The 26,119-nt window shown below is 35.6% G+C and overlaps 2 protein-coding genes and 1 pseudogene across 4 annotated transcripts; 1 reads left to right on the forward strand and 2 right to left on the reverse strand.

The window, feature by feature from the left end:
* Window positions 1-9,019: 9,019 nt before the first annotated feature.
* On the forward strand, window positions 9,020-13,726 carry LOC107791841 (alcohol dehydrogenase class-3). The gene is made up of 9 exons (XM_016613980.2): window positions 9,020-9,252; window positions 9,454-9,590; window positions 10,271-10,317; window positions 10,433-10,758; window positions 11,657-11,739; window positions 11,821-11,896; window positions 12,688-12,845; window positions 13,106-13,267; window positions 13,370-13,726. Exons 1-9 carry the CDS (start codon window positions 9,219-9,221, stop codon window positions 13,484-13,486), a joined length of 1,140 nt encoding a protein of 379 aa, XP_016469466.1. The 5' UTR covers window positions 9,020-9,218; the 3' UTR covers window positions 13,487-13,726.
* A 795-nt stretch (window positions 13,727-14,521) lies between these two features.
* LOC107791842 (ammonium transporter 1 member 4-like) lies at window positions 14,522-16,499 on the reverse strand (annotated as a pseudogene).
* On the reverse strand, window positions 15,707-25,470 carry LOC107791843 (uncharacterized). Of its 3 annotated transcripts, none has more exons than XM_016613982.2 (9): window positions 25,190-25,470; window positions 20,459-20,671; window positions 20,164-20,355; window positions 19,882-20,082; window positions 19,627-19,707; window positions 18,405-18,543; window positions 17,488-17,577; window positions 17,287-17,394; window positions 15,707-15,844 (listed from the first exon to the last, which is right to left on the reverse strand). In XM_016613982.2, exons 1-8 carry the CDS (start codon window positions 25,292-25,294, stop codon window positions 17,315-17,317), a joined length of 1,101 nt encoding a protein of 366 aa, XP_016469468.1. In that variant the 5' UTR covers window positions 25,295-25,470; the 3' UTR covers window positions 15,707-15,844; window positions 17,287-17,314. The 3 variants fall into 3 exon arrangements, with proteins under 3 accessions (XP_016469468.1, XP_016469469.1, XP_016469467.1); XM_016613983.2 differs by lacking the exon at window positions 15,707-15,844 and adding an exon at window positions 15,870-15,941; XM_016613981.2 differs by lacking the exon at window positions 15,707-15,844 and having other exon boundaries at window positions 16,922-17,394.
* Between the last annotated feature and the right edge of the window lie 649 nt (window positions 25,471-26,119).

Here is a 26,119-nt window from a genome sequence, read left to right on the forward strand (position 1 = left end):
TACTCCTAACGTATGAAAAATAACTCACAAATACCCTTATTGTATCTTTTGGTCTAAAAATATTCCCAACCTTTGTTTTTGGCTCATGGATACCCCTCAAACTAACGGCCTAAATCTTGGTCAAATTTACCTCTTTAAAATAGCCACGTGGCCTATTATGATTTGCCGCATTTTTTAATTCAGAATTAAAATAAAAACCCACTCATTTTCTAAACCCGCCTCGCTCTTGACCCGTTAGTTTTAGTAGATTCTCTTTCTCATGCTGCTAATATTGTCTAGGAAAGCTTGTCATATGGGGTGTCTATTATTCCTCTAAAATCGAAAAGGCTTGGGGTCATTGATAATCCAAAACCATGCAAAACTCCCAGACCAATATACGATTCAAATTTATCCCGCAAATGCAGTACTAATATCTTTTTTACGATACTAATGATTATTTATCAGTATGGCTTTTAGACCGTGGAATCGACCATTTATGAGCAAGCCTTTTGTCCGCAAATGATGACACTACCAGTATTGTCACAAAAGAAAGTCCTACCTAGCGACTTAGGAGATACACATTTCGTTGATCTTTGTGAAAAAGTACTTTAATTTGTTCCATAAAATAAAGCAAAATTCTATAGTTGTTCCTATTGGGAATTTGCAGTTTGGTGTATGTAGGCATATGCCTTGCTTATGAAATCAAATATCAAAACCATTTGCAGGCACTTATTCGATCACAGCAAGACAATAATGACCACTCACTTTTACTCTAATCTGGTGCCGGAAGGATCGGGATTCAAGGGTTAAAAAATGGGTCAAGAGCGGAGCGAGTTTAAAAAATGAGTGGGTTTTATTTTAATTCTGAATTAAAAAACAAGGCAAATCATAATAGGCCACATGGTTATTTTAAAGAGCCAAATTGACCAAGATTTAGGCCGTTAGTTTGAGGGGTATCCATGAGCCAAAAATAAAGGTTGATAGTATTTTTAGACCAAAAGATAAAAGGAGGGTAGTTATGAGCCATTTTTCATACGTTAGGGATATTTTTTACCCTTCTCCTAATTTTAATCACAGATGGAATGTAATCTTTTACAACTTATACTAACATCCACTGCGAAGTGCGTATGGCACAATATTACTTTACAAATACCTCCCCGTTTACTACAGTCAGTTCCACATTATGCTTAATTGGCCAGTCTTTTGTTTTAACAGTTTTTCCTTTTGTGGACTGCTTTTTGAAATTCTTTATGTAATTATAACTAGGCATATACAGATTTTGAGACGTACTATATTTGCAATTGTTATGTAAATTTACTGGATGTGTACCGTGAGCGTAACTGATAGCTAACATGTATAAAATCACCCTCCGATATATAGTAGGATTATCAAAAAAATACAGGGAACAAACTTAATAAAGGTTAACACTCTGCAATTGTAACTTCAAGTTTCATTGGTCCTTCACAAAGCCGGAAAAGCTAAAGGGGCATTTGCATCTATACCTAGTTTTTGGGTCAACTTTTAACTTATACCCGCTTTGTAAAAAAATTGCAAGCGTACCCATTTTTCGGGTAACTTCAGACATACAGGCCTGAAGTAGCAAAAATTTATGTCCGAAGTTTGAACTTCAGAATGTTTTGCCTGAAGTGTAGCAAAACTTCAGATATTTTTGCCTGAAGTTTGGCCTGACTTGCAAAGGCAATCACGCAAACTTTAGCTCATAGTGCAATGGCAAACTTTAGCTCAATAAAACTACAACATGTTTTGGCTGAAATTTTTATTTTGTAATTGTTGAACTTCAACATTCTAGGAGTTGAAGTTTATTTTGTAATTGCTGAACTTTAGCATTCTAGGGCTGGAGTTTGTTTTGTATTTGCTGAACTTCTGCATTCTAGGAATTGAAATTTTTGTTTATATTTACTTAACTTCAGCATTCTTAGAGCTGAAGTTCTAAGTCTGCACACAAACTTCAGCTCTGAAGTGCAACCAATGACTAATAAGTCTAAAGTGAAAAATTGTACTTCAGATGCACTTAAGGCCAATAAGTCTGAAGTGAAAATTTGCACTTCAGATGCACTTAAGGCCAAAAGGTCTAAAGTACAACCAATATTTTTATGCACTTAAGGCCAAATAGGCCTCAAGTGCAAATTGCCCAGAAACAGAAATTTGTTCTTCGAATTAAAACAATCTAATTTACGATTTAATACCTAAATCTACTCCAAATGAGCTCAAATTTGAAATATAACCTCCAAATATCATCAGGAACAAACTCCAATCATTAATTTATCAAAATAACAATAAATCTAATGAACCCATTTTGCAATTGAGAAAAAGAAGAAGAAGAAACCCTAAGCAATAACAAAAAATAAAGCATCATAACAGGTCACCATTGTAAAACATCATAAATTACATTAAAATATGTTCACATCCATCATATAAAATCATTGTCACCCGAAGAAGAAGAAGGAGAAGAAGAAGGAGAAGAAGAAAACGAAGGAGGAGAAGGAGGAGGAGGAGGAGGAGGAGAAAGATGCCTCAAGTTGTTTAAAAAATGGGTACAAGTTAAAACTTTTTTTAAAAGTGGGTATCGATTAAATGGGGGCGACCAAATAGGGCACCCCGTGTAATTTTTACAAAGCTAAAGCCTACATGAGTTGTTACTATAATATTAGATAATTACTACAGTGGTGTTTTTATTAATGTTCAATAGGAGTATATTTTCATAAACCACTTTAGTATAGAGCCTAGCTACTATTTAATTGCTACTAACTTGTATCACTTGTATTCAAACGCGCAACGAATACAACCTATGTCAATTGTATTCGTTCGCGCAACGAATACAATGTGTCAAAGCGAAATACAAGGGATAAACTTGTATCGCACAACGAATACAACCAACGCAAAATAAAAAAAATACAGAAAAATAAAATGCCCTTGTTGAGAGTCAAACTCAAGACCTCCACTAACTAAGCGGGCGCTCTAACCAACTGAGTTACTTCTCTTGTTTCAGTTCAAAATAATTAATCTCTTATTTCATAGATTTGCTATAAAATTCAAATATAGCTAGAAATAATTAATTTGTTGTGTTAGAACATATAAATTCGAGGCAGAAAATGGAATTTGAGGAAAATCCCTAAGACTAAACAAAAGATAAATGAGCGAAGAGTGAGAGATATTTTCTATTATTTGTAAAATGAATTATCTGTACAAAATGTAATCAGCTATCCCTTTTATTTTCTATAATACAATGAATAATGATATGCTTAATATTAAAATAAACTGGACCGGGTCAACACTTATTGTTGGGCCTTCTCTTCAGTTCTTCCAGATTGAGCCTGAATAGGTCTTTGGGCCACATTTATGTTTACACCCCCCTCAAGCTGGAGGGTGAAAACACTCCCCACTTGGACAGAATATCTCGATGAACAACACCATACAAAGACTTAGTGAATAGATCAACTAGCTGCTTATCAGAAGGAACAAGGTTCAAGGAAATGTGACCGGACTGAAGACAATCACGAAGAAAATAGTAGTCAATGTCAATGTGCGTTCTCTGCTCGTGAAATGATTCTTTGCAATGTAGAGAGCAGCTTGGCTGTAGCAGTGAACAAGAACATGAGCAGAAATGAACAAGCCAAGATCACCAAGCAGTCTGCAAAGCTAAGACAGTTCAGCTACTACCATCCTCAAAGCTTTGTATTCAGCTTCAGCAGAGGAAAGGGATATGGTAAGTTGTTTCTTACTCTTCCAAGAAACAGGACTACCCCCAAGTGTGATGAAGAAATAAGTGACACTCTTTCGAGAGTTATCACAAGCAGCCCAATTAGAATTAGAGTATGCCTTGAGAGAGAAATATGCAGACCTAGAGAGAAGAATACCCTGTCCAGGGTCAGACATCAAGTACCTTAGGACATGAATCCCATCCATCATATGAGGAACTTGAGGCTTTGGAGGAACTGACTGAGATATTGCACTGAAAAGAAAATATTTGACCTAGTATCGGGGAGGAAATTCAGCTTGCCAACAAGCCTCCTATATGTGCTAGCATCAGCCAGAGGCTAACCCATGTCATCCAAAAGCTTGGCAGAAGGGTCGAGAGGAGTGACAAAAGGAGTAAAATGGTCACAATGGAATTCAGACAACAAATCAGAAGTGTATTTATGTTGGGTCATGGGGTAGCCATCAGGATGTTGACTAATCGCATGACAACTCTGATACCATGTTAGAACATGGAGATTTAAGACAAAAGATGGAATTTGGGGAAAATTCATAAGATCGGACAAAAGGGAAATGAGCAAAGAGAGAGAAAGATATTTTCTATTATCTGTAAAATGAATTATCTGTACAAAATGTAATCAACTATCTTTTTTATTTTCTACTATATAATGAATAATGAGATGCTTAGTATTAAAATCAGTTGGATCGGGTCAACACTTACTGTTGGGCCTTCTTTTAGTTCTTTCAGACTGGGCCTAAATAGGTCTTTGGGCCACATTCATATTTACGTGCTAAAAGTATAGCTACAAATAGTAAATACAGTGTATATGTTTGACGTGTCGCGTAATTTTCTTAATAAACTACAATAGGTAGCTATTCAGCAAGTGTTAATTTACTTTTGGGTTGAAATTGAAGAGCCCAAATCTAAGAGGCGAGAGTACTTAACGAATTTCAAGATGCCAAAATTTCATGGTAAAAATTTAATAGAGCCCCCAATTTGCACTCTCTTATTTAACTTGTATCTAATTTTGTAAATTTTCTTAACCTATACCTGATTTGAGCAACTTCAGATAAAATACTTAGAGCCCGTTTGGTTTAATTGATTAAAAGTAGCTGATAAGCATCAAGTGCTGAACTGATTTTATAAATAATCAGTTGCATATTTGGATAAAAACGATGAAGCTGATAATAAATTGTTGAAGTGTTTGGTAAAAAAATACTGATACACTACATTTTTTTCTGTTAAAATGACTCATATGCCATTAAAGCTGTTTTCACTAATAAGAAGCTTATTATTACAAAATTTCTAATCGTAAAATAATCCAAATACAAATTACCTTATGTCTCAATTTACCTTCAGTTGTATCTATTAAATAAAAATATTTTATAATTATGCCCCATTTCTTTATGATCCATAACTTGTGAATAGCAAGATTTCTCAATTTGACAAAACTTGTATATCAAATTAATGCCCCAATATTATTTTCGCAGAAACTTCTTAAAGAAGACACATCTCCAAATGATCCTATTTGAGAAAATTTCTATTTCAAGAAGGGTAGATGGACCATTACCTTTGGTAATGAGTTTACACCAACTTTACATACTGTCACAATTTTAAAAGATATAACAAATTTTTAGCACGAATTCCAATATTACAGCTGTAGTAGTATATTTATTGCACACAATTCCATTAAAATGAGAATATCAATTATTAATTCCTAAAAATAAGCAAATTGAATGAAAAATCAATAATATTTTGTATGAAATTCATGTCCTTTTCTCTTTATCTATTAAATTTTCTTCTTTTTCTTCATCTTTCCTTCTTTACCTGTTGGGATTTCCTTCTTAATTTTGTTTTCCACCGAAGCCAATAGATCTTCTAATTTTGTTCCATTCTTTTTTTTTTTTTAAAATTTTCTTTCTTAAGTTTTTCTTTTCCTTCTTTCGTCCTTTTCTAAGCATAAAGATCTTACTTTGACACTAAGACGTTAATATATACGTTAACGTAAACATAAAAAATACATGTTGAATCAAGACATATAAAATATACATAAAAAATTACACCTGCAATTAAGATGACACTTGACATATGAAATATACGTAAAAAAATATTTCTTAAATTAAATTAAAATGACACTTAAAATATAAATATACAAAAGGTATACATAAGAATACATCCTAAATTAAGACAGTACTTGACATACAAATATACAAAAAATATATACATAAAAATACATTTTGAATTAAAGTGGCACTTGATGTACAAAATATAAAGGAAGTATAGATCAATATATCTTGAATTTAGGTGGCAGTTCACATATGAATCAGATTTTCGAAAATGGAGCGAAAAAGATGAATGATGGAAAAAGAGAGAATGGAGATGGAAGGTGGCCGTGGTTGAGGGGGAGAGAAAGGAAAGAGAAGGGGAGGCTGCCATCTAATGAACAAGGAAGGGAAAGGGGAACATTAAGGATCCCTTAATTTGTGGGTAAGTTTATTATTAGAATATGTGAAATATGTTATAATTGTGAATACATTTGTTCTTTCAAATTAACTAAAAGTAATATTATTTTTAATATTAATCTTATATAAATGTTGTACAATGTAAAATCCCGATAACGATAACTAACGATCACAAAGATGCAGCCTCAACATATATATAAATGAGGAAATGGAAAAGGTAACTTGGCACCTCTATTTGGCCAAGGATCTTATTTATCTCTTTTCTTCTTTTTTTCCTTTTCCCTTTAATTCTTTTCATTTAAATTGTTTAATAATTGGAATTTGATCATTCTCTATCCTATTTATTACATCTCATTATCTTAAACCTTCAGTTAACCATTCTTCCCATTCGTAATAAATACGCTCAATATAATTATTAATACTCTTATTATCCATTCTATTACAATTATTCAATATACACTTATTATCTATTCTATTATAAATACGTTACACTTTCCTTTTCGATTACTCAACGTAAGTTATTGGTTACTATAAATACAAAGCACATCTTCTTCTTTGCATTACTTTCATCTCTTCTTCTTCATTGACCATTTTTCTCCTTTTCATTCGAAATTCTTTTTACAATTTATTTTGTTGACTTTTTCTTCCCATTGTTGGTGTTTTTGCCAGAATTATTTGTCATACACAAAATTGGTGCATAACTTCTATTGGTTAGGGAGTGAGGAAGAGAAGAACATATAATGAACACTACCATTAACTCTATCATATATATATATATATATATACTAGATGGCATGTGCTCGTGCTATACGGGCGTATGGCCGATCAAGCAGTTTGCTTTAGTTGTTCCCGTAAAATTCTCATAAGATTTTGGATGTCATAAATAAAATATCTTTATGAAGCAAAAGCACTGAACTTGAATCCTCGATGGTAACTCAACCCCATGACATGTCACATGATATACATTATTCATGTTTAAGGCAGCAACGGATGACAGAAACCAAGAACCTCAAAGTGCAATATTAAGGTATTTATAAAAAAAAATATATCATTAATTTAACCGCGTAAAGCGCGGCCAAAATTACTAATTATTAAATACTATAAGGCCAAAAAAAAGGATATGCTACTGAGAATTATAGGACTCGTTTGAAAACCATTTTGTAGCATTTTAAAAAGGGATAACTAATAAAAAAGAGGGATATTGTGGTTTACATTGTCCTATTAAATCAAAGTTGGAGACATGATCTAAACATGAGTTGTAATGCATTTCTTTAATTTATTGTTGTGAGATCATGTAACTGTTTGACCACATAAAATATCGTCTACATTTGTTGTCGTACTTTTGGATCGCCATAAGAGGCACATGTATCCTTTTTAAAAAGGAAATCTCCCTTTATAATTTGATTTGATCACGTTTAAGTGAAAATTTAAGGTAAAAATATACATTAATTAATATATAATTTATTGACAACAATATATATATAAAGGTATATATTATATATTTATTGAGCTGGTGTGAACATGGAATATGTGTAAATTTATTTCATTAATTGAGTCAGGACTTAACTGATGTAAACTTATATTCTTCATTTTAACTATTAACATTGGTAAAACTGACTCTTGTTTAAATAAAAAAATGCCAATCAACTTCAGCTATAAAGGTATAATTTCACATTATTACTGGATATTTTATGAAATGCTACTTGCTCCTTATTTTTCAATTGTAGAATAAAGTAGATATTTAGAACAAAAATGATTAAATAAACTTCCTCGCGACCTTCCTACTAGCCAATTATTGTAAGTAGGAAACAAAAATGGCAAAAGGGATTCACTGAAATTATCTCCACAAGACCACAAATAGCTCACTGGAAGATGAATTATAATTACATCCCTTTTGAAGTAAACATACTTCTATAAAATTAATTAATATGCTTAAAACAATAAAAATTACTCAAATTGCTAGAGTGGACAACCAATTAATCGAAACATTGGCAAGAATGGGCATGGTGCGAAATGAAGTAAGTAATTTTCTAGTCTTTTGTCTCTTTTCGTTTCTCGAGCAAGTGTTTTTCGGAAATAACCTCTCTGCTCCTTCGGTGTAGGGATAAGGTATGCGTACACATTATCCTCCCCAGACCCACTAGTGAAATTTCACTGGGTCGTTGTTGTTGTAGTTTTCTAGTCTTTTGATGCCCTACTCCTTTTGTATTAAAATACTATATAGTGCAAGATTTGAAAGGGACGAGATTCATTAAAAACAGTTCCCTTGTCCCGAAATGTTAATTGATAAAGTAATATATTCTCCTAATATATACTATTCTTTTTCTTCCTGGTACACTTTTCTTTTTAGTTTATCCTAATAAATTAAAGAATGTTTCACTTTTATAATCACACAAACTTATTTTGGATTACATATGTTATAAGTGTTCATTTTTTCTTTTCATTTAATACGCCACATAAATTAGGAAGAAGAGAATATATTTATAGTCTATTTAGCCAAACTTCTCAAATGTCTAAAACACTTTTTTCTTTTTCAAGAAAAGTGTTCTTTTGTTCAAAGTTGAGGTGTTGGCCAAACTTCTAGGAATAAAAAAAGTATTTTTGAGTAGAAGCATAGGTATTTTTTGAAAAACAGAAAAAATAGCTTATTCCCAAAAGTTTTTTTTAAAAAAATACTTAGAAGTAGTTTATAAAATCTTGGTCAAACACTAATTGCTGCTCAAAAGTGATTTTTAAATTGATTAGCCAAACACAAACTATTTTTCACAAAAAATACTTTTCTAAAAATATTTTTCAAAATAAACCGAAAGCTTGACCAAACATGGTCTAGAAAAGGGGAAAAAGAGAGCAAAGAAAGAAAATAATTGCAAGTAAGGAGGGGGGATGAGAATTGAAGTGGGCTGGGCTTTGACATGGGAAAGAATGGCTTAGTAATAATTGAAGTTAGAAGCTCCTATATAGAATCGGATCTATTTGAAGTGCCACTCATCCCTCAGAAAAATACTGTAGTATTTTCTCTCACAAATTGATTCTGTGGTCCGAATTGGAGTTCCTAAATCATGGCTACACAAGGTCAAGTCATCACCTGCAAAGGTACTTTTTCTATATTCTATGTATTCAATTCTCACTTTAAAGCAATATCAAAGGCGGATCTAATATTTAAACCAGTATATACACACTACTAGTATACCACTTATAGAAATGTATGTTTGTTACTCGCAATTTTTATGCTTTGTGTGAACCCTAAGTATTGAGCTTTAATTTGTGATTATGGATTGTGAAATGGGTGTATAGCTGCGGTGGCCTGGGAACCCAACAAGCCTCTGGTGATCGAGGATGTGCAGGTGGCTCCGCCGCAAGCCGGTGAAGTCCGTGTTAAAGTTCTCTATACTGCTCTCTGCCACACTGATGCTTATACCTGGAGTGGCAAGGTAATCTTATATTATATCCGTATGTATTATTTTCTCTTGTTTAGGAACTGCCGATTTTACTCTTAAGTGCTCAATCAAACATATGGAACTATGGTTATGTGAGTTGCTACGAGCATAGTCAGTCTCAAGCCTGATAAAGGTGTAGTTATGTGGTCTAAATGTGATGAATCCTCGGGGAATACCTGTCGAATAGAGTAGAATGGATGCAAATTATTCATAAAGTTAACCACAGCTGGTTTGGTCTTTGGGATCGTGGCATAGTTGGTTGATGGATTAATCATCAAATGGAGTTGAAGAGTTCTGCATTCCTGCAACAATGTTAATTTGCTTTTGAGTGGCTAATAAGTATTATGAACATATCATTACATTCTTATGATAAACAATAAAATTAGTGCAAAAGTATTTTTCCCTATGGAATTTTATTAAAACATGCATTTTCAGATTTTCTCTCTTCCTCTAAACATTTATGCTCAAGGATATCTTGGAATACCAAGAATTTGTAGCCCTTTCCTTCTTATTTAGAAAATTGCATCCCCAATTCGTAATGTTTCTGTGGAAATTGGTACTTTGGGAAACAATAAGGTTGGAGTCAATGGTTTAAGATCATTAGTTTATTGAATTAATGGTTGTTGTTTGTTATTGTCAGTCACTACCTGACACGTGTTTCTTTCTCCTTGAAGGATCCTGAAGGTCTCTTCCCATGTGTTCTTGGTCATGAGGCTGCAGGGTACGTGCTCGCTTTATGTCATAGCATTTTTATTGAACATTAGCTTCCGTTGAAGCTACACAAGAGTTTTGTCTGGATGCCCACTTTCTTGCTCTTAGCCCTCTAAAATTTGCAGGATAGTAGAAAGTGTCGGTGAAGGAGTTACTGAGGTTCAGCCAGGAGACCATGTTATACCTTGTTACCAGGCAGAATGCAGAGAATGCAAGTTCTGCAAATCAGGAAAGACCAACCTTTGTGGTAAAGTAAGGGCAGCTACTGGAGTAGGAGTTATGATGAACGACCGCAAGAGTCGATTTTCTATCAACGGAAAGCCAATCTATCATTTCATGGGAACTTCAACCTTCAGTCAGTACACTGTTGTCCATGATGTTAGTGTTGCAAAGATTGACCCAGTAGCTCCTCTGGAGAAAGTCTGCCTTCTTGGATGTGGTGTTCCAACTGGTAACTCTTCTTGTGGTTTCCTCCAATCTAATTCATAAAACTTCTTCTGTAGTATCTCTGATTTAATGCTGGCTCTTACTCCATTTCCAATCTGTTCTTTATCAATAATATATACAACTACTATGCCTTAGTTCCAAATAAGTTGCACTCGGCTATACGAATCCTCACTGATCATCTTACTCCATTTAAACTCATTTCAGGTTAATATTATACAAAATAAAAAAAATAAGAAAAGTAAAATTGAAAAGTACTTCAAGATCTTTATTTATCAATAGTTTATTAGTGCGATAAATTGTTGGATTGGTCCTGTATTTACTTCATCATTATTCTATTTCTTGTTCTTATTGATTCCCCAATCTCTTTCATTTTTTGTTATAATGATTGCAACACCTGACACCAGTCAATTGAGAGCAACTTCCGGGACCATGTAATGCATTCGAGGGAAGATAGGATTTTGAGATAAAACACATCAAAATAAAAGCTAAAGAAAGAGAAGTAAAAGAAGAATGGAAAGTTAACAAGGAAAATCAACCAAGTTATCATAGTGGGGCTCTTAGTATAGATGTTTGATACAACGAGGATGGTAATGCATATAAATATATTGTTAGGGAGCAGATCGTCATAGTAATTTGATTTATATGAGTTGATAGTGCCTTTTGGTTGGTTTAACCCAAACGTCCATCTTATCTATCCTTTTAGTTGAAACTTCAACGCTGGTTTATTCCCTAGATTAAAAGCTGAGGAAGAAATCATAAATCATAGATTGCCTTTCTTACTATGTTCGTTTGTTCCCTTTCTTTTGCCAATACCTTGTGTTTTATTTATTTTCAATTAATGGCTAATGTGCACTCTTACCATCCCCTCCTTGTATTTTACATTGGGTATTTGCTGTCTTTAGGTCTTGGAGCTGTTTGGAACACTGCAAAAGTTGAACCAGGTTCCATTGTTGCTGTCTTTGGCCTGGGCACAGTTGGTCTTGCTGTAAGTTCCTAACAATTTGATTGTGTGCCAATAATTAGGTTCCTTTAATATATTTATGTAATCTATCAATTTGCTTGTTAGGTGGCAGAGGGTGCAAAAGCTGCTGGTGCTTCGCGAATTATTGGGATTGATATTGACAGCAAAAAGTTCGATAGAGGTACAGCTTCATCCACTCTCTCTAAGATTGTGGACTAGTTGAACTTTTAGGATTAGTAAGGATTTGAATAGGCTCCAAGAATCTTTTACAGAAGATTTGTCAAAATCTGAGCTACTCCTAAGATTGCTATCTTGAGAATTCAAACACAAGTTACTAATGTTCATCAAAATCTGATAAATGATTTCATTTTTAGATGTATATATGTAGACATATTTGTAGATATATGTTTATATATATGTTTGTCAGAGCAAATATCACTATGCCATAGTGGTAAACTGTGTAGAAAGCTCCCTTATGGGATGGAATATAATGGTAATGGAAAAGCAAAAGAAGCCTTGCAATAATTCCTTGTCTTGATTGCCCTCAACCTTTCTACAAAATAAAATGCATCAGCCACTCCTCCAACTAAGAAAGGATGCCAACCATTACCTTTAGGCCTTAAGGCCTTGTGCTTTCAACCCCTATAGGTGCGTCACTTCAATGCGCAAGCTCAATATCATTCTATCACCCCCATCAAGATTGATTTCAATTCAACCTTTAAAATTTTGAAAGCAAGAGATAATATTCCGTACCAAATCATGCCTCCCCACTAAATATATTTGACGCTTATGCCAGACTGGAAATCATGCTGAAAAGACGTCTGATTAAATTTAATCTGATTCAAGAAATAGCGCTCCAATCAAACTTGAGCAGCACAACAGTTATTATGCTTGTGTCATTAATTTTATCCAGTTGTTTGGTGTATAATTTGTCACGTCGTCTCTCATCATATATTAAACTGTCGTATGCAGCCAAAAAATTTGGTGTGACTGAATTCATCAACCCCAAAGAGCATGAGAAACCAATACAGCAAGTCATTGTGGATCTTACAGATGGTGGTGTTGATTACAGTTTTGAGTGCATTGGAAACGTCTCGGTTATGAGGGCTGCTTTAGAGTGCTGTCACAAGGTAAACTATGCTAGTGTCTTATCAATAATATTGGGATGGTAGTTGGGGGGGAGGGGTGTTTGTTTCGTTGCATCTGCCTCACTCCGCTTGAAATCGCTCCGTTACCCCGTCCAACCTTCTCTTTATCTTTTGAGCTTCTGTTCGCTTTTCACGTTCTGTATTCATTTTCCCTTTTTAATATCATCCATGCCCCAACCTCCGTACAAGATACTGAATACTGATACTGATGCTGAATGTGTCCGATCTTATTGAAATTGCAGGGATGGGGAACCTCGGTGATTGTGGGTGTTGCTGCATCTGGTCAGGAGATATCCACTCGTCCATTTCAGCTGGTGACTGGCCGTGTTTGGAAGGGAACCGCATTTGGTGGTTTCAAAAGCCGATCCCAAGTTCCTTGGCTCGTGGACAAGTATTTGAAGAAGGTGAGTTTTGTCTTTCCTCTTCTATATGTTTCTTCATTTCTTTTCCATTTAGTTATTGCAATTCCTACACCTTTCATTCAATCAATGCTTCCATACTTACAGGAAATCAAGGTGGATGAATACATCACTCATAATATGACGCTTGCGGACATAAACAAAGCTTTTGACCTGATGCATGACGGAAGCTGCCTCCGTGTTGTCCTGGATATGTTCGTATGAAGTCTTTATGTTCTTTATGTTGCTGACTTGCTGGTTTCATGCTATTGCTCGGACAGTATTTCTCTCTCCTTCCCTAAGTATCTGTGTGGAATAAAAAGAAAGTGGAAAAAAGAGTATCAAGAGGGCAGAGTAACTCTTTTAAAATGGATGTTTTTTATTATGTTCTGGTGGTCTATAGTACATCTTTCAAGTTAATGCTCTACTTCCAAGACTGAACCACCATTGCTGATTTTGGACAAACTCTGGCATCTTTGCATCAACGGATCCTCCCTATTCTAAAGTACAATATCTTATCCCCTGACACGAAGTTTAAGAAAAAAGTTTGATTATTGATATTTGTGATCCAAAACAAGCGATTATAAATCATCTCAATAAAAGTAACATATTTCTAAATAAAAAGTACTATGGTTTTTTGTTTGGAACAGATTATGATACATAAATTGGCGTAGAAGGAATATCTTTACTGTCATACTATCAAGTTATCAACGGATCCTCCCTATTTTAATGTACAATGGACCCATAAAATGACATGGTTGTTAAAATAAGAAGGAAAAATGAAAACGAGAAAATGTATTGTGCAGAGTGCCAAAAGGTGCTTTGTAGAAAGATAAAGAAAATGAGGAAAGAGGGCTTTCTCTCTCATGATCGGTGCATCATCTAGCGTCTATTTTAATTTTCATTCCTTCCACGTTCTGCAGAGTGCCAAAAGGTGCTTTGTAGAAAGATAAAGAAAATGAGGAAAGAGGGCTTTCTCTCTCATGATCGGTGCATCATCTAGCGTCTATTTTAATTTTCATTCCTTCCACGTTCTGATGTTTACTTGTTATTCATTTACTAGTAATTTTCAATATTTTGGACGGAGTTTTATAACAAGTCCACTTCATTAATTTGTTCATGACTAGCTTATTGAGATTCTAATTATAAACTCAAATGCCAATCGTAAGGTGCGAAGATTGCTTAGTTCTCGTCTATTTTTTGGGTAACATTGTCCCCTCCAAGGCTCAAAATGTACTGTCGCTGTTAGACATGCAAAAGTTTGTTCAAAACTACTCATATGCATATACTACTGCAATTCTATGTACAATAACATGTTTTCATTTCATCTAAACTAGTGCAGCATGATCATCACCTAAACTAAACTATTGCTCTACCAGTCATCTCCAACTTGGGAGCCAGTGTCTGCTCATTGTTATCGTCGTTGTAATAAGCATAACCCCCATGACTAGTGAGATCCATTCCTGCAATTTCATCCGCAAAAGATTTAGCTTATGTAGAATCCAGAACAATGTCCCCATTGTCACACTCACCCATCCCACAATCACAACTATTTGCACTACATGTGCTGCTAATATCTTTGCTCCTCCACCCCTTAGCGATCCATATCTTTGTCTGGATATATCTTGTTTATGTACTTTTTTTCAGTAAATAATGCTGTGAAAATAATATCCCATATACCACAACCACCGTGGAGTTGTGCTGCTTCTAGTGGATCGTCGTATTGGAATTTCTCCGCGAGCTTGTTGCAACCAATGAGAACCCAAGCTGCAACAAATCCACAAATTATGGCTGCCCATCGATCCACCACAGAGCAGCCTCCTGTGATTGTCGCGAAGCCACCTAGCAAACCGTTGCAGACGTCCGTTAAGTTCCAGTGGCCAATGAGTAACCTGTTAGATGAAGAGGAATATTAGACCAGACAAACACTAGTCTTTCTTACAAAGGTATATGAAGTATAAAGAGAATATTTTTAATGGTGGTGTCTGGATCAACTTGCATGTATCTCAGGAGAATATTGTGTGCAAAACACTTGTGTACACAGTGAACTTTAGCTTATAAAAAATAACATAAATGTTATGCACTTAAAAATATATATATAGATCAAAATCATCAACTAATCAAAAGACACAATTTCAGGAAATTCAAGATCATTGTCCTTTAACATAACCTTTTTCCAAATAATGTTGTTAAAGCAGCTGTGCATCCACAGAGAGTGGTAGTAACAGCAGCTCTTCCAATAGCACTCCATTGTCCATAATATGACCCATTATTTCCATAAGCCTTCAAAATATTCATGAAAGAACCAGGATTAAAACCATAACAAAAAAGTTCCAAGAACAACCAATGTCCCATTATGTCCTTTCATTGCTACTGGTTTTCCTTCATGATCAAATCTCCCAATTCTTGGACCTTCAATTAAAGCACCCCATAAACCTGCAATTCCACCTACCATATGAACAACCCCTGAACCAGCAAAATCAATTATCCCTGACCCAAATAAAAGATTCCCATCATTTCTTCCTGGGCTGGCCCAACCATCTCCAGACCAAAACCAATGGGCTGTAATTGGATATACAAAGCCTGTTAAAAATGAAGAGTACATTACATATGAGATAAATTGGGTACGTTCTGCAATTGAACCACTTGTTATTCCTGCGGCAGCAATTGCAAAACACCACTGGTATAAGAAATAGCCAAAATCTGAACCCTCTGAAGGGAAATTCTTGAGGCCAAAATTGTGATGACCAATGAAACCATTTGATGGGCTACCAAATGCAAAGGCAAAACCAAATAGGTAATAAAAAAGACCACCTGCCGCGGCATCAATAACGTTGGTTAACATTTTATGTTAATTGTATTTTTGGCTCTAACTGAGTCAGAACATAACATTGCAAAACCAAGTTGCATTGCAAAGACTAAATAGGAAGAAAATAGTAAAAAAGTAGTGTCAACTGCAAAGCCTGTGTCAATGAATTTATCAGAAACGTTGTTGAACTGGTGGCAAATGTACTCGGCCGCGGCGGTAGCGTTGGTGGCGCCACCTAAGAGGGGGCTGAGATCCACGGAGGAGCACATGGGAGCAGCCATAGTACTAAATACTAATGATGTGTATGTGAATTATAAGAGGTAGAGTTTCTGTGGTATATATGGAGTGTGAAAGATTTTCAAGAGTGGAAATCGGAGAAAGGTTAATTGGAAACGAGATTCCTGGAGATTCTTGAGGCAGAATCTTAGATCACTTAAACAAAGAATCAAATTTTACTAGTAAATTGGTAGGTAAATTACCACGGAGTTTTACTTTAACGCATAACATTGAAAACCTTTTCTACTTAAAAATCAACTGATTGCTTCATTCTCTATCAGAATATAACTTGACGTATAAAAAGATTATTGATCTTACAAATCATTATATCAAGTAGAACATACGGTTCTTTTAAATAAGTTACTATCTTGTAGATTAGCAAATTATTAATTTTATCACGTCAGTCCCTAATCAGGACAAAATAGAACTGTTAAATAGTAGAGACTATAAACTCTGTCTATTGTATTAGTTTTTGGCAGATATACCGTATTTCTATTGCACGTGGCAGAATGAAGCCATTAAGTTGGATGTTTGTTGAAAAATCAATTAAAGTAGTAAAGACTAAAGAGCAACGATAAGAAACATTTGATGTTATTGCATATCCAAGTCTATGTTGCCAACACTAGTGACTAGACATAATTTTAACCAGTCTAGACTTCTATATGATCACAACTACTCTCTCTCCCATAATGTCCTTTAATAAATGAATAAAACATGTTTCATTTTGTTAACAGGTAAACACCAACACAATTCCCCTCCTACCCCTAATTTTACACCTACAAACAGCTGAAACCTTAATGATTTGCACAGCTGCAGTCTACAGAATATGAGCAAGAATCCTAATTCTCTCTACTCTACATGGACAAAATCAACTATACCAAAGTTACATTATCAAAGACTTAACTAACGGTGTATTGTGCACATGTCAATAGGAACTCACAAGGGACTTGCAACTATACTCCACAAATTCATGCAAGTTCTGGAGGAGCCCAATTTCCCGATTTGAAGTTTTTATGGAAGCTGGAGTTCCTTGAGACAACCCAAAATACTACAACAAAAGATAAGAAAATAATCTTACATTAGATGAGCGCGATGGGACGGCATAAAGTGCAAATACATCCTAGGAAATAAACTCGCATACCAGGGATTCCAGTAACAACAAAACTCGGTTCCTTTAGAACATCATAAAGTGTTCTTTTCTCATTAATATTGACCCATCTAGGAGCATCCGCTGAAAAGATCGAGTGAAGAAAAATAAGAACGAAATTAGTCCATAAAGGCAAAAGGGAAAAGACAAAGCTTAGTGACATGGATCAAGATGCACCACATTTTTTACAGAAGCAGTGGCGGAGCCACATGTATTCAAGGGGCGTCGGAAAATTACACTGTGTAGCTACGTAAATTTTTTTTTAATATATATATACTACATATTGACACCACTTGGCTTCTTTATGGGTCTACTTCTTTATATTTTGACCCCCCATTAGTGAAAAATCTGGCTCCGCCACTGAGCAAAAGAGGTACACCATCTGAACCAAGACTGTATTATCTACCACTAGACTAAGGTCGTTGAAAGTAAAAGCAACTACTGCAGAAACACTCTACTTGTACATTTGAACCAAGACTGTAATACCTACCGCTAAAAAGTATGCCATTGTTTATAGGAGAGGAGATAATTGTACCCATAGACATATAAAGTCGACAATCAAGTGCAACTCCACATTTTTTAAAAATAAAAAGGTGCAAACCCATATCAAAGGAAAGCCGAGACAACAGTGATGGTTTGGAGAGTCTAACTTTCATTATACTCAATAAACAAGCAAAAATGTGATAAAGTCCAAGTATTTTGGAAAAAGAAGGCTAAACCAAACCATGGAAACCCCTTCAGCGGACCACCTAAGACCAGCACACACTATAATCTGCACTATGTTTCGAATTAGTACAAGGGGTCTCTTGTTTCAGACACTAGGCAGAAAATCTACTAAAGATTGCAATAGTCTTGAAAGTGGAGCTTCCTCAAATTTTCATCTGTCCGAATATAGAGATGGGGGAGTGTACCTTGTGAAATGCTATCCTTGGTTGAACTCTGTGCAGAACCGTTCTCCTCATTACCAAAGTCTTCCACATGAGAAGCAGCTGTTCCTTCCAGCAGATAGCGAAGAATATCTCGCTTGGATAAACAGACTCCAGCACAAGCCTGCTCAATCACAAGTTCAGAACAGAGAAGCACATTACATCCGCTTGAACTGGTGGCACTAAAAAGGAAAGCATTAAGAGCTCGTTTATTTTGACGGATTGAATGAAATAATCATGGTATAAGATTTGGTACTGTTTTATCCAATGTCTGGATTGTCTTTTGAATCATGTTTAACTAATCATGGTATAATTGGTGTATTGTTTTATACCAAGACTAATGTGGTATAACAATACCATGATGCAGTTATACATGGATAAAATATTCAAAATGCCAAAACTACCCTTGTGGGTCTCCTAAAACCCTTCTCCAAACTCTTATACAGTTTAAACCAATCACAAGTTTAAGTTATACACTATATATACAATTTTTAATACAATGAACCAGAGGCTCGATAAAAAGTAATCTCTGTATTACAATCCCTGCATCATTAATCCTTATATTACAATCCTAGTATAACTTGTTTTTAAACCAAACGACCCCTAAGAGCTTATCAACTACCCTGATGATATATTTCAAGACCCAAAGGGGCAGATGCCCCAGCCTCCAACATTGCGCCACTACAGATCTAAAGCTCCTTCACCCCATTGACTGTGGTGACTACATGCCCAATTTCACAAAAGAATTTCTCAGAAGGTTTGCCTTTTCATGAAGTAGAATAGATAAAAAAGTTCTAGGGGGATGCACCAATTAGACCTCTTACTTTAAATTTGACAATAAGATCAAACGGAACCAAAAAGCATTTGTACCTATGCATCTTTATCTAATGGAACTCAAACTTGAAAAAATTCTATTCCAAATTTCCAATCATATTAATTTCATCAAATCAAACCACAAAATTCAATTAACATCATCGTAGGTGATTTTTTAAGAAAACTTCATTATAATGAGATTCTTTCTAATTTAATGTGCCAGATTTTGGGCACACAGCAGTATGTTAGACACCAATGTAGAGCAAAACCATGTTCAATGGTGCCCAATAGGTGCTCGTATTACGATTATGTATTGGAATGATTCTCTGTGTGACATGAAAAATAGAAACGTAAAAGAATTGTTGCCACCAGAGATGATGAAACAGTTATATACCTCATAATACAACTCAATAGCATCACGAGTGTAAGCATTTTCTTTATCCCATGACAGAGGCGGACAACCTTCTGAAAACATGTATGGAAGCTAAGGATGACCAAAATCCTTCATAATAATGGAAAAACAATAACTTGCTTCAGTTACATAAGAATGATTAGTCAAATTGGTGTTAAGCAGAGAGAACGACATTTGGCTTAAAAATTCGTATTTATTATTTGTATATCTATATATAGGAGGTATAGCAAAGGATATCATATCAAGATGAGCTGAAAACATGTCAGTCTCACAGAAGTCCTCTATGAAGTCGCTGGACATAACCTCTGGATACAGCAGAAGAACGGGCCAATGAAGAATATTATTTCTGTCTAATGTTGGCTTTTTTCGTCCAGTGAGTTCTTGATACATGGCCTTCCCAATCTTCAATTCTCTAGTTTCGAATGCAGAAACAAGGGCCTGTATAGTTCATATTAAGTGGTGGGAACCCACCAGAATGAAGAATTGTTACTATATGCAGATAAAACTATAGTTTTAGACCTTAGCAGAAGATACTGCTTTAGACACTTCAGCATCACGCCGTTCCTTTTCTGAATTTTGTATATCAATCTGCCTAGCAAGCTTCTTCAGTTCTTCATTAGATGACGACAGCTGAAGACCTCTCTCACAGAACTCTTTTGCTTCAGCCAACAGATTCAGAGAAAATGATGCCTTTGCTGCTCTATAAAGTGCCTATGCATAAAGTACAAGACATGTCACATACTCCAAGAACATGCAGCACTTGCAGGAAACTATGGCCCATAATACGACACATGATGCATATTGAAAAGCATACCTTAAAATTACTTGGATTTAATTTGGCTGCGTCTTCTGCATCCTGGAGTGCACGTCTATAATTTCCCAAGAGAAGATTGACATGAGCTCTGTTTGAATAGAGAATTGACTGTTCAGTATCACTTAAAGCATTCTGATTTATTGCCCTCGTATAGCAATCAATAGCATCCGAATAATGCTTCTTGCCTGTCTTGACATATTCATTGCCTTTTTCCTGCAAAGTTGGTAGGACAAGAAATGTTTCACTTTCTCATAATATTTTGGACAAAAACAGGCGCTGCCCCACCCCCCGCCCCCCCCCCCCAAAAAAAACCAAGGAAAGCATAAAGATAGGCAAGTTAGACAACATAAAGGCTGATTCAAGCGGCAGATATCCAAAAGGATGAAAATGATAGATGTGGTGAAGTGCATATAGCTGTCCAATGAGGATATTGCTAACAATATTCTACCATACAACAACAACAACAACATACCAGTGTGATCCTATAAGTGGGGTATGGGGCGGAGGTGATGTACGCAGACCTTACCCAACCTTGTGTGAGGTAGAGAGGTTGTTTCCGATAGACCCTGGCTCAAGAAAAGCATTTTCAAAACAGGTTTGAAAAATACAAGAGTAAAAAAAGCTACGGAAAACGGCCAAATATATCCCTCTACTTTCATTTATTGTTCATTCCTATCTCCTGTTATACTTCCTGTTCATATATACCCCTGCCGTCCAACAAAGTTCTATATTAACCCCTACTTTAACGGACATGACATGTGGCGCCGACCGATTGAAAGAACAAATCCCCTCCCAAAAAAAATCAATCAGGCCTAAAATATGACCCATCCGACCCAGTTCCCCTTTTAACATTTTACCTAAAATTAAAACTCATTTCTTCTTCCCCTCCTCCTCCCTTTCCAACAACCATTACAATGAGCTGCAATCTTCTTAAAAAAAAGAATGCATCAGATCGAAACTGTAATTTCCAAAACATAAAGCATCAGATTTGGCGAGTAAAGACCTTTTCAAAAAAGATTTGGCGAGTAAAGAAGGATCAAACACGTAATATATACTAATCTTCCAATTTTTCAAATAAATTAATACAAAGCATGAACTAAAAGACTAAATCAAAATCAGACAAGCCTAGCAAACAGATAATTGAAAGAAGGAAATAATCCAATTCAACAATAAAGTCAAAAACTTTACATAAAATAGACAAACACCCATTCAAGAGAATTAAGAGTAGTAGCAACGCCTATTCATCCAATGAAATCTCGATGTTTACAGGGCTCTAAAATCGGACAGTCAGTGGAGGAAGATTAGCCCATTGAGAGTGTGAAAATTTTAAAAACGACATCGCATTGTGCGCCCATCGTTTTCTCTACCTCTTTTTCGGAAGTTACCTACCCGGGAAATGACCACCATCACTGGAAAAACCACAGATCCTCCATCATTTTCGGTCAATAACTGACCCTGTGTAGCCCCATTCTCTCCTCTACTCCCCTTCACGGCCCCCAAAACCCCACAAGATGAAGGAAACGACTATCAATAGTCATCAGAGAAATCTCAGAGCATAAGTGTCAAACGCTTCTCTTTTTCCTTTTTTCGGGTCAAAGAATTCTTTAATGTGGTACTTTGGTCGTGGGTTTTAAGTGGGCATGGGTTTTTTAAGATGTGGGTCGGGTCTTGTGCTTAAATGGCACCACGTGTTATGTCCGTTAAAATTAGGGTAAATATAGAACTTTGTTGGACGACAGGGGTATATATGAACGGAAAGTATAACGGAGTATAGGATTGAACAATAAACAAAAGTAGAGGGATATATTTGGCTCTTTTCCGAAAAAGCTAAGATAAAAATAGTGAAGAAAAGAAAACTAATGACAACAAATAGTAACGATATCCAAAGTAAAAGAAACAACAATAGTACTCCCTCTGTTTCAATTTAGATGACACACTTTCCTTATTAGTTCGTTCCAAAAAGGATGGCACATTTCTACAATAGGAAATAATTCAACTTTAAACTCTTCATTTTATCCTTAATAAGAACTTTTATAACCACACAAATGTCATGGCCCCACAAAGCTTTTACCCCTTAAGCTTAACACAAGTTTCAAAAGTCTTTTTTTTTAAACTTCGTGTCAAGTCAAACTACCTCATCTAAATTGAAACGGAGGGAATATTAATTTTCTTATAACAAGTTATTCTAATAAGTTTTTTTTAACTGATAGTATAGCTAATCCGATCCATTTAGCTTCCTCTAGAATATTATTGATCCTTCGCAAAAATTGTTATAGGAATACTGTATTACGAGGAATATAGGTATTTGACCTCCATGCTCTCCTAGCTAGGGTCATGTCCTCGGTGAACTGAAGATGTGTCATGTTATGTCCTGTCTAATTATCTCTCCCCAATTCTTCCTCGGTCTACCTCTACCTCTCCTTAGACCTATCACCGCCAATCTTTCGCACTTCCTCATTGAGGCATCTGTGCTCCTCCTCTTCATGTTCCCGAACCATCTCAGTCTCGCTTCCCGCTGTCCCCCATGGAAGCCACTCCCACCTTGCCCCATATATCTTCGTTCCTAATCTTACCTTTCCTATTATACCCACACATCCATCTAAGTATCCTCATTTCCGCTACTTTCATCTTCTAAACGTATGAGTTCTTGACTGGCTACTATACCACATACAACACAATTGGTCTAACCACCACTCTATAAAACTAACCTTAAGTTTTGGTGACACATTCTTATCACATATGATACTGGATGCAAGCCTCCATTTCATCCACTCCGCTCTAATATGATGTGTGACATCATCGTCGATCTCCCCATTTCCTTGGATTATTGACCCAAGATACTTGAAGTCCTCTTTTGGGGATGACTTAAGTATCAATTTCACTTCAACATCACAAGTATCAATTTCACTTCAACATCCGCCTCATGTGATGCATCACTGAACTTGCACTCCATGTAATCTATTTTAGTCATGCTTAACTTGAAACATTTAGACTCTAGGGTTTGTCTCCCAACCTCTAGCCTATCGTTAACTTCATCGCGTGTCTCGTTAATCAATACTATAGCATCTGCAAATAACAAACACCATAGTACCTCCCCTTGAATATATCGTGTCAATTCATCCATAATCAAGGCAAATAAAAACAGGCTAAGAGCTAATCCCTAGTGCAATCCCATCTAGACTGGAAAGTGGAAAGTGTTCTGAGTCTACTCCCACTATTCTCACTCGGGACTTGGCTCCATCATACAGGTCCTTAATCGCTTTAATGTATGTCACAAGCACACCTCTAGACTTCAAGCATCTCGATAAAACCTCCTTGGAACTTTATTATGTGCCTTTTCTAGGTCAATGAACACCATATGTAAGTCTTTTTTCCTAGCCATATACTGCTCCAACAATCTCCTTAAAAGATGGATGGATTCCGTAGTTGATCGCCCCGGCATGAATCCGAATTAGTTCTCGAAATCAGACATATCTCTCCTCATCCTCTCTACCACCCTCTCCCACACTTTCATAGTGTGGCTTAATAGTTTAATACCCCTATAGTTATTACAATTTTGAATATCACCCTTGTTATTGTACAACGGAATCATCGTACTCCACCTCCATTCTTCGGGCATTTTAGCCATCCTAAAATGACATTAAACAACCCCATTAGCCACTCCATACCTACTTTTGCCTTCTTTCTTTCAAAATTCCACAAGAATCTCGCCTGGCCCAGTCGTTTTCCTCCCTCTCATCTTACGTATTGCCCCCTTAGCCTCCTCAAACTTTATACACCTACAATACCCAAAATCTCGACGACTTTCGGAGTGCTCTAAATCCCCCGACACAATATTACTGTCACCCTCTTCATTCTAGAGTTTATGGAAGTATAACTGCCTTATACGTTTAAAGGCTTCTACCATAATAACCCAATATGAATTTTAGAAAGACTAGGATATTCACTCATATTGCAGATAAGAGAATCAAACATGAAAGTCATAGACAAACAACATTTTCTTTTTTGATAATCATGGTGTTCGGGTCAGCTTACACACACCTCGACTAATTGCGCATGGTACCTCCTAGCTTCCACTAGCAACAGGTACCACGTAACTCTATACACCAAAGCTTGGACAGATGGGAAGAAATCAATTTATATAACACACTTTCCTTATTAGTCCATTCAAAAACAAGACACATTTCTATATTTGAAAATAATTTAAGTTTAAACTTTTTATTTTATCCATTTTTCCCTTAATGAGAAGCTTTTATAGCCCTACAAATGTCACGGTCCTACTAAGCTTTTACCCCTTAAGCTCTAGGACGGTAAGTTTAAAAAGTCTTTTCCCTTAAACTTCATGCAAAATCAAACTAACTCATAAATTAAAACGGCGGGAGTAGTATTTTTATCTCCACTGGGATTCAAACCTGAGATGTCATGGTTCTCAATCTGCTTCGTTGATCACTAGGCCACACCCTTGGGTGCTAGAGAAAGGGCATATTTAAAATGTGCAACCAGAAAAAACACATATATGAATGCTATGGTTGGTTGAACTTGGAAAAATTAAGTGTCAAAAGAAAATAAAATAACGGAAAATGAAAGTTTGTGCGGACACCACTGTTTTAAATTAAAAAAATTCAGCGAAAAACTTTTGAGGTAAGCATTTCCAGTGTTTAGTTGGATATAAAAGTAGGAAGAGAATACAAACGAAGTAGAGTTGTAAAAGTAGAGTATACGAATAAAAACCTTAAGTTCAACAGCGGTAGACTGTTTGAGAGCGGAGATAGCATCGAGGTCAGCCAATTCTTTCTCAGTTTTTGGTTCCGAACCTGCCTCCATCCATAACGCCATCCTTATTGTTTGATTGACGGAACTTCTATTCTATGTAGTATGTACTCGGAGCTGAAATGGAGACGCAGAGTTCAAAACTGAGATGAACAGCGGTGAGACCTCAGGCTCCGGCAAGACAATTGGGTCGAACTTTCTCGAAGACTCTCTTAATAAATGGGCTTCCGGCACTTCCATTTGGATCGTTTACCAGTATGAGGCCCCGATAAAGTAATTTGAGTTTCTTTTTTTTTTTTTTGGGAAGAAATTTAAGATTAGACTGCTTTATAATTGCTAATTAAAGTCATAAAATTAAATAAAATTTAATCACTTTTTCATGCGAAAATAAAATTTGAACAAAAATACTCTTAGTTAAAGTTCAGAAAATTTTCAGCATTATGCTAGAGTTTGAATTTTATATATGAAATTCCAACATAATGTGCTGAAATTCATAACGTGTTGTAATTTCAGCATAACATGCTGGAATTTATATGCAGAAGTTCTATAATCTAGCATATTTTTTCGTGTCTCAGCTAAAGGTATTCGTGTCAAGATTTTATCTCCATATTAAATAGCGGATATATTTTAATTACTTTGCAAACATTACCTATTTTTTAATTACTAGTTTAAAAACTGGCTTTCCCATAATCCCATGGTATTTTGGCTCTTTTTTTCCACCCCCACTAATTCGAACCGCATCGATCCATTATATATAACCCATTAAGTTGACTTTGCAAAGGCTATTAAGGACCGGGCGAAGAATGAAAGACGCCTGTTAAAGCCCATAGGATAAGATTTGCAGATGCAATCATGAATCGAACCTGATCAAAATATTCAGCTGCCAATGGA

This window comes from Nicotiana tabacum, chromosome 19 (genome assembly GCF_000715075.1).
Source record: "Nicotiana tabacum cultivar K326 chromosome 19, ASM71507v2, whole genome shotgun sequence".
Taxonomy (NCBI): domain Eukaryota; kingdom Viridiplantae; phylum Streptophyta; class Magnoliopsida; order Solanales; family Solanaceae; genus Nicotiana; species Nicotiana tabacum.

What these genes read in the sequence shown, in the direction of transcription:
- LOC107791841 (XM_016613980.2), top strand. Translation starts at nt 9,219, where the DNA reads ATGGCTACACAAGGTCAAGTCATCACCTGCAAAG. An exon ending in TGGATGTGGTGTTCCAACTG is followed by an intron (nt 10,759 to 11,656) that starts GTAACTCTTCTT and finishes TGCTGTCTTTAG; the next exon opens with GTCTTGGAGCTGTTTGGAAC. An exon ending in TGGGCACAGTTGGTCTTGCT is followed by an intron (nt 11,740 to 11,820) that starts GTAAGTTCCTAA and finishes TTTGCTTGTTAG; the next exon opens with GTGGCAGAGGGTGCAAAAGC.
- LOC107791843 (XM_016613982.2), bottom strand. Translation starts at nt 25,294, where the DNA reads ATGGCGTTATGGATGGAGGCAGGTTCGGAACCAAAAACTGAGAAAGAA. An exon ending in TAAATCCAAGTAATTTTAAG is followed by an intron (nt 20,356 to 20,458) that starts GTATGCTTTTCA and finishes CTTTATGCATAG; the next exon opens with GCACTTTATAGAGCAGCAAA. An exon ending in CAAGGATAGCATTTCACAAG is followed by an intron (nt 17,578 to 18,404) that starts GTACACTCCCCC and finishes CGATCTTTTCAG; the next exon opens with CGGATGCTCCTAGATGGGTC.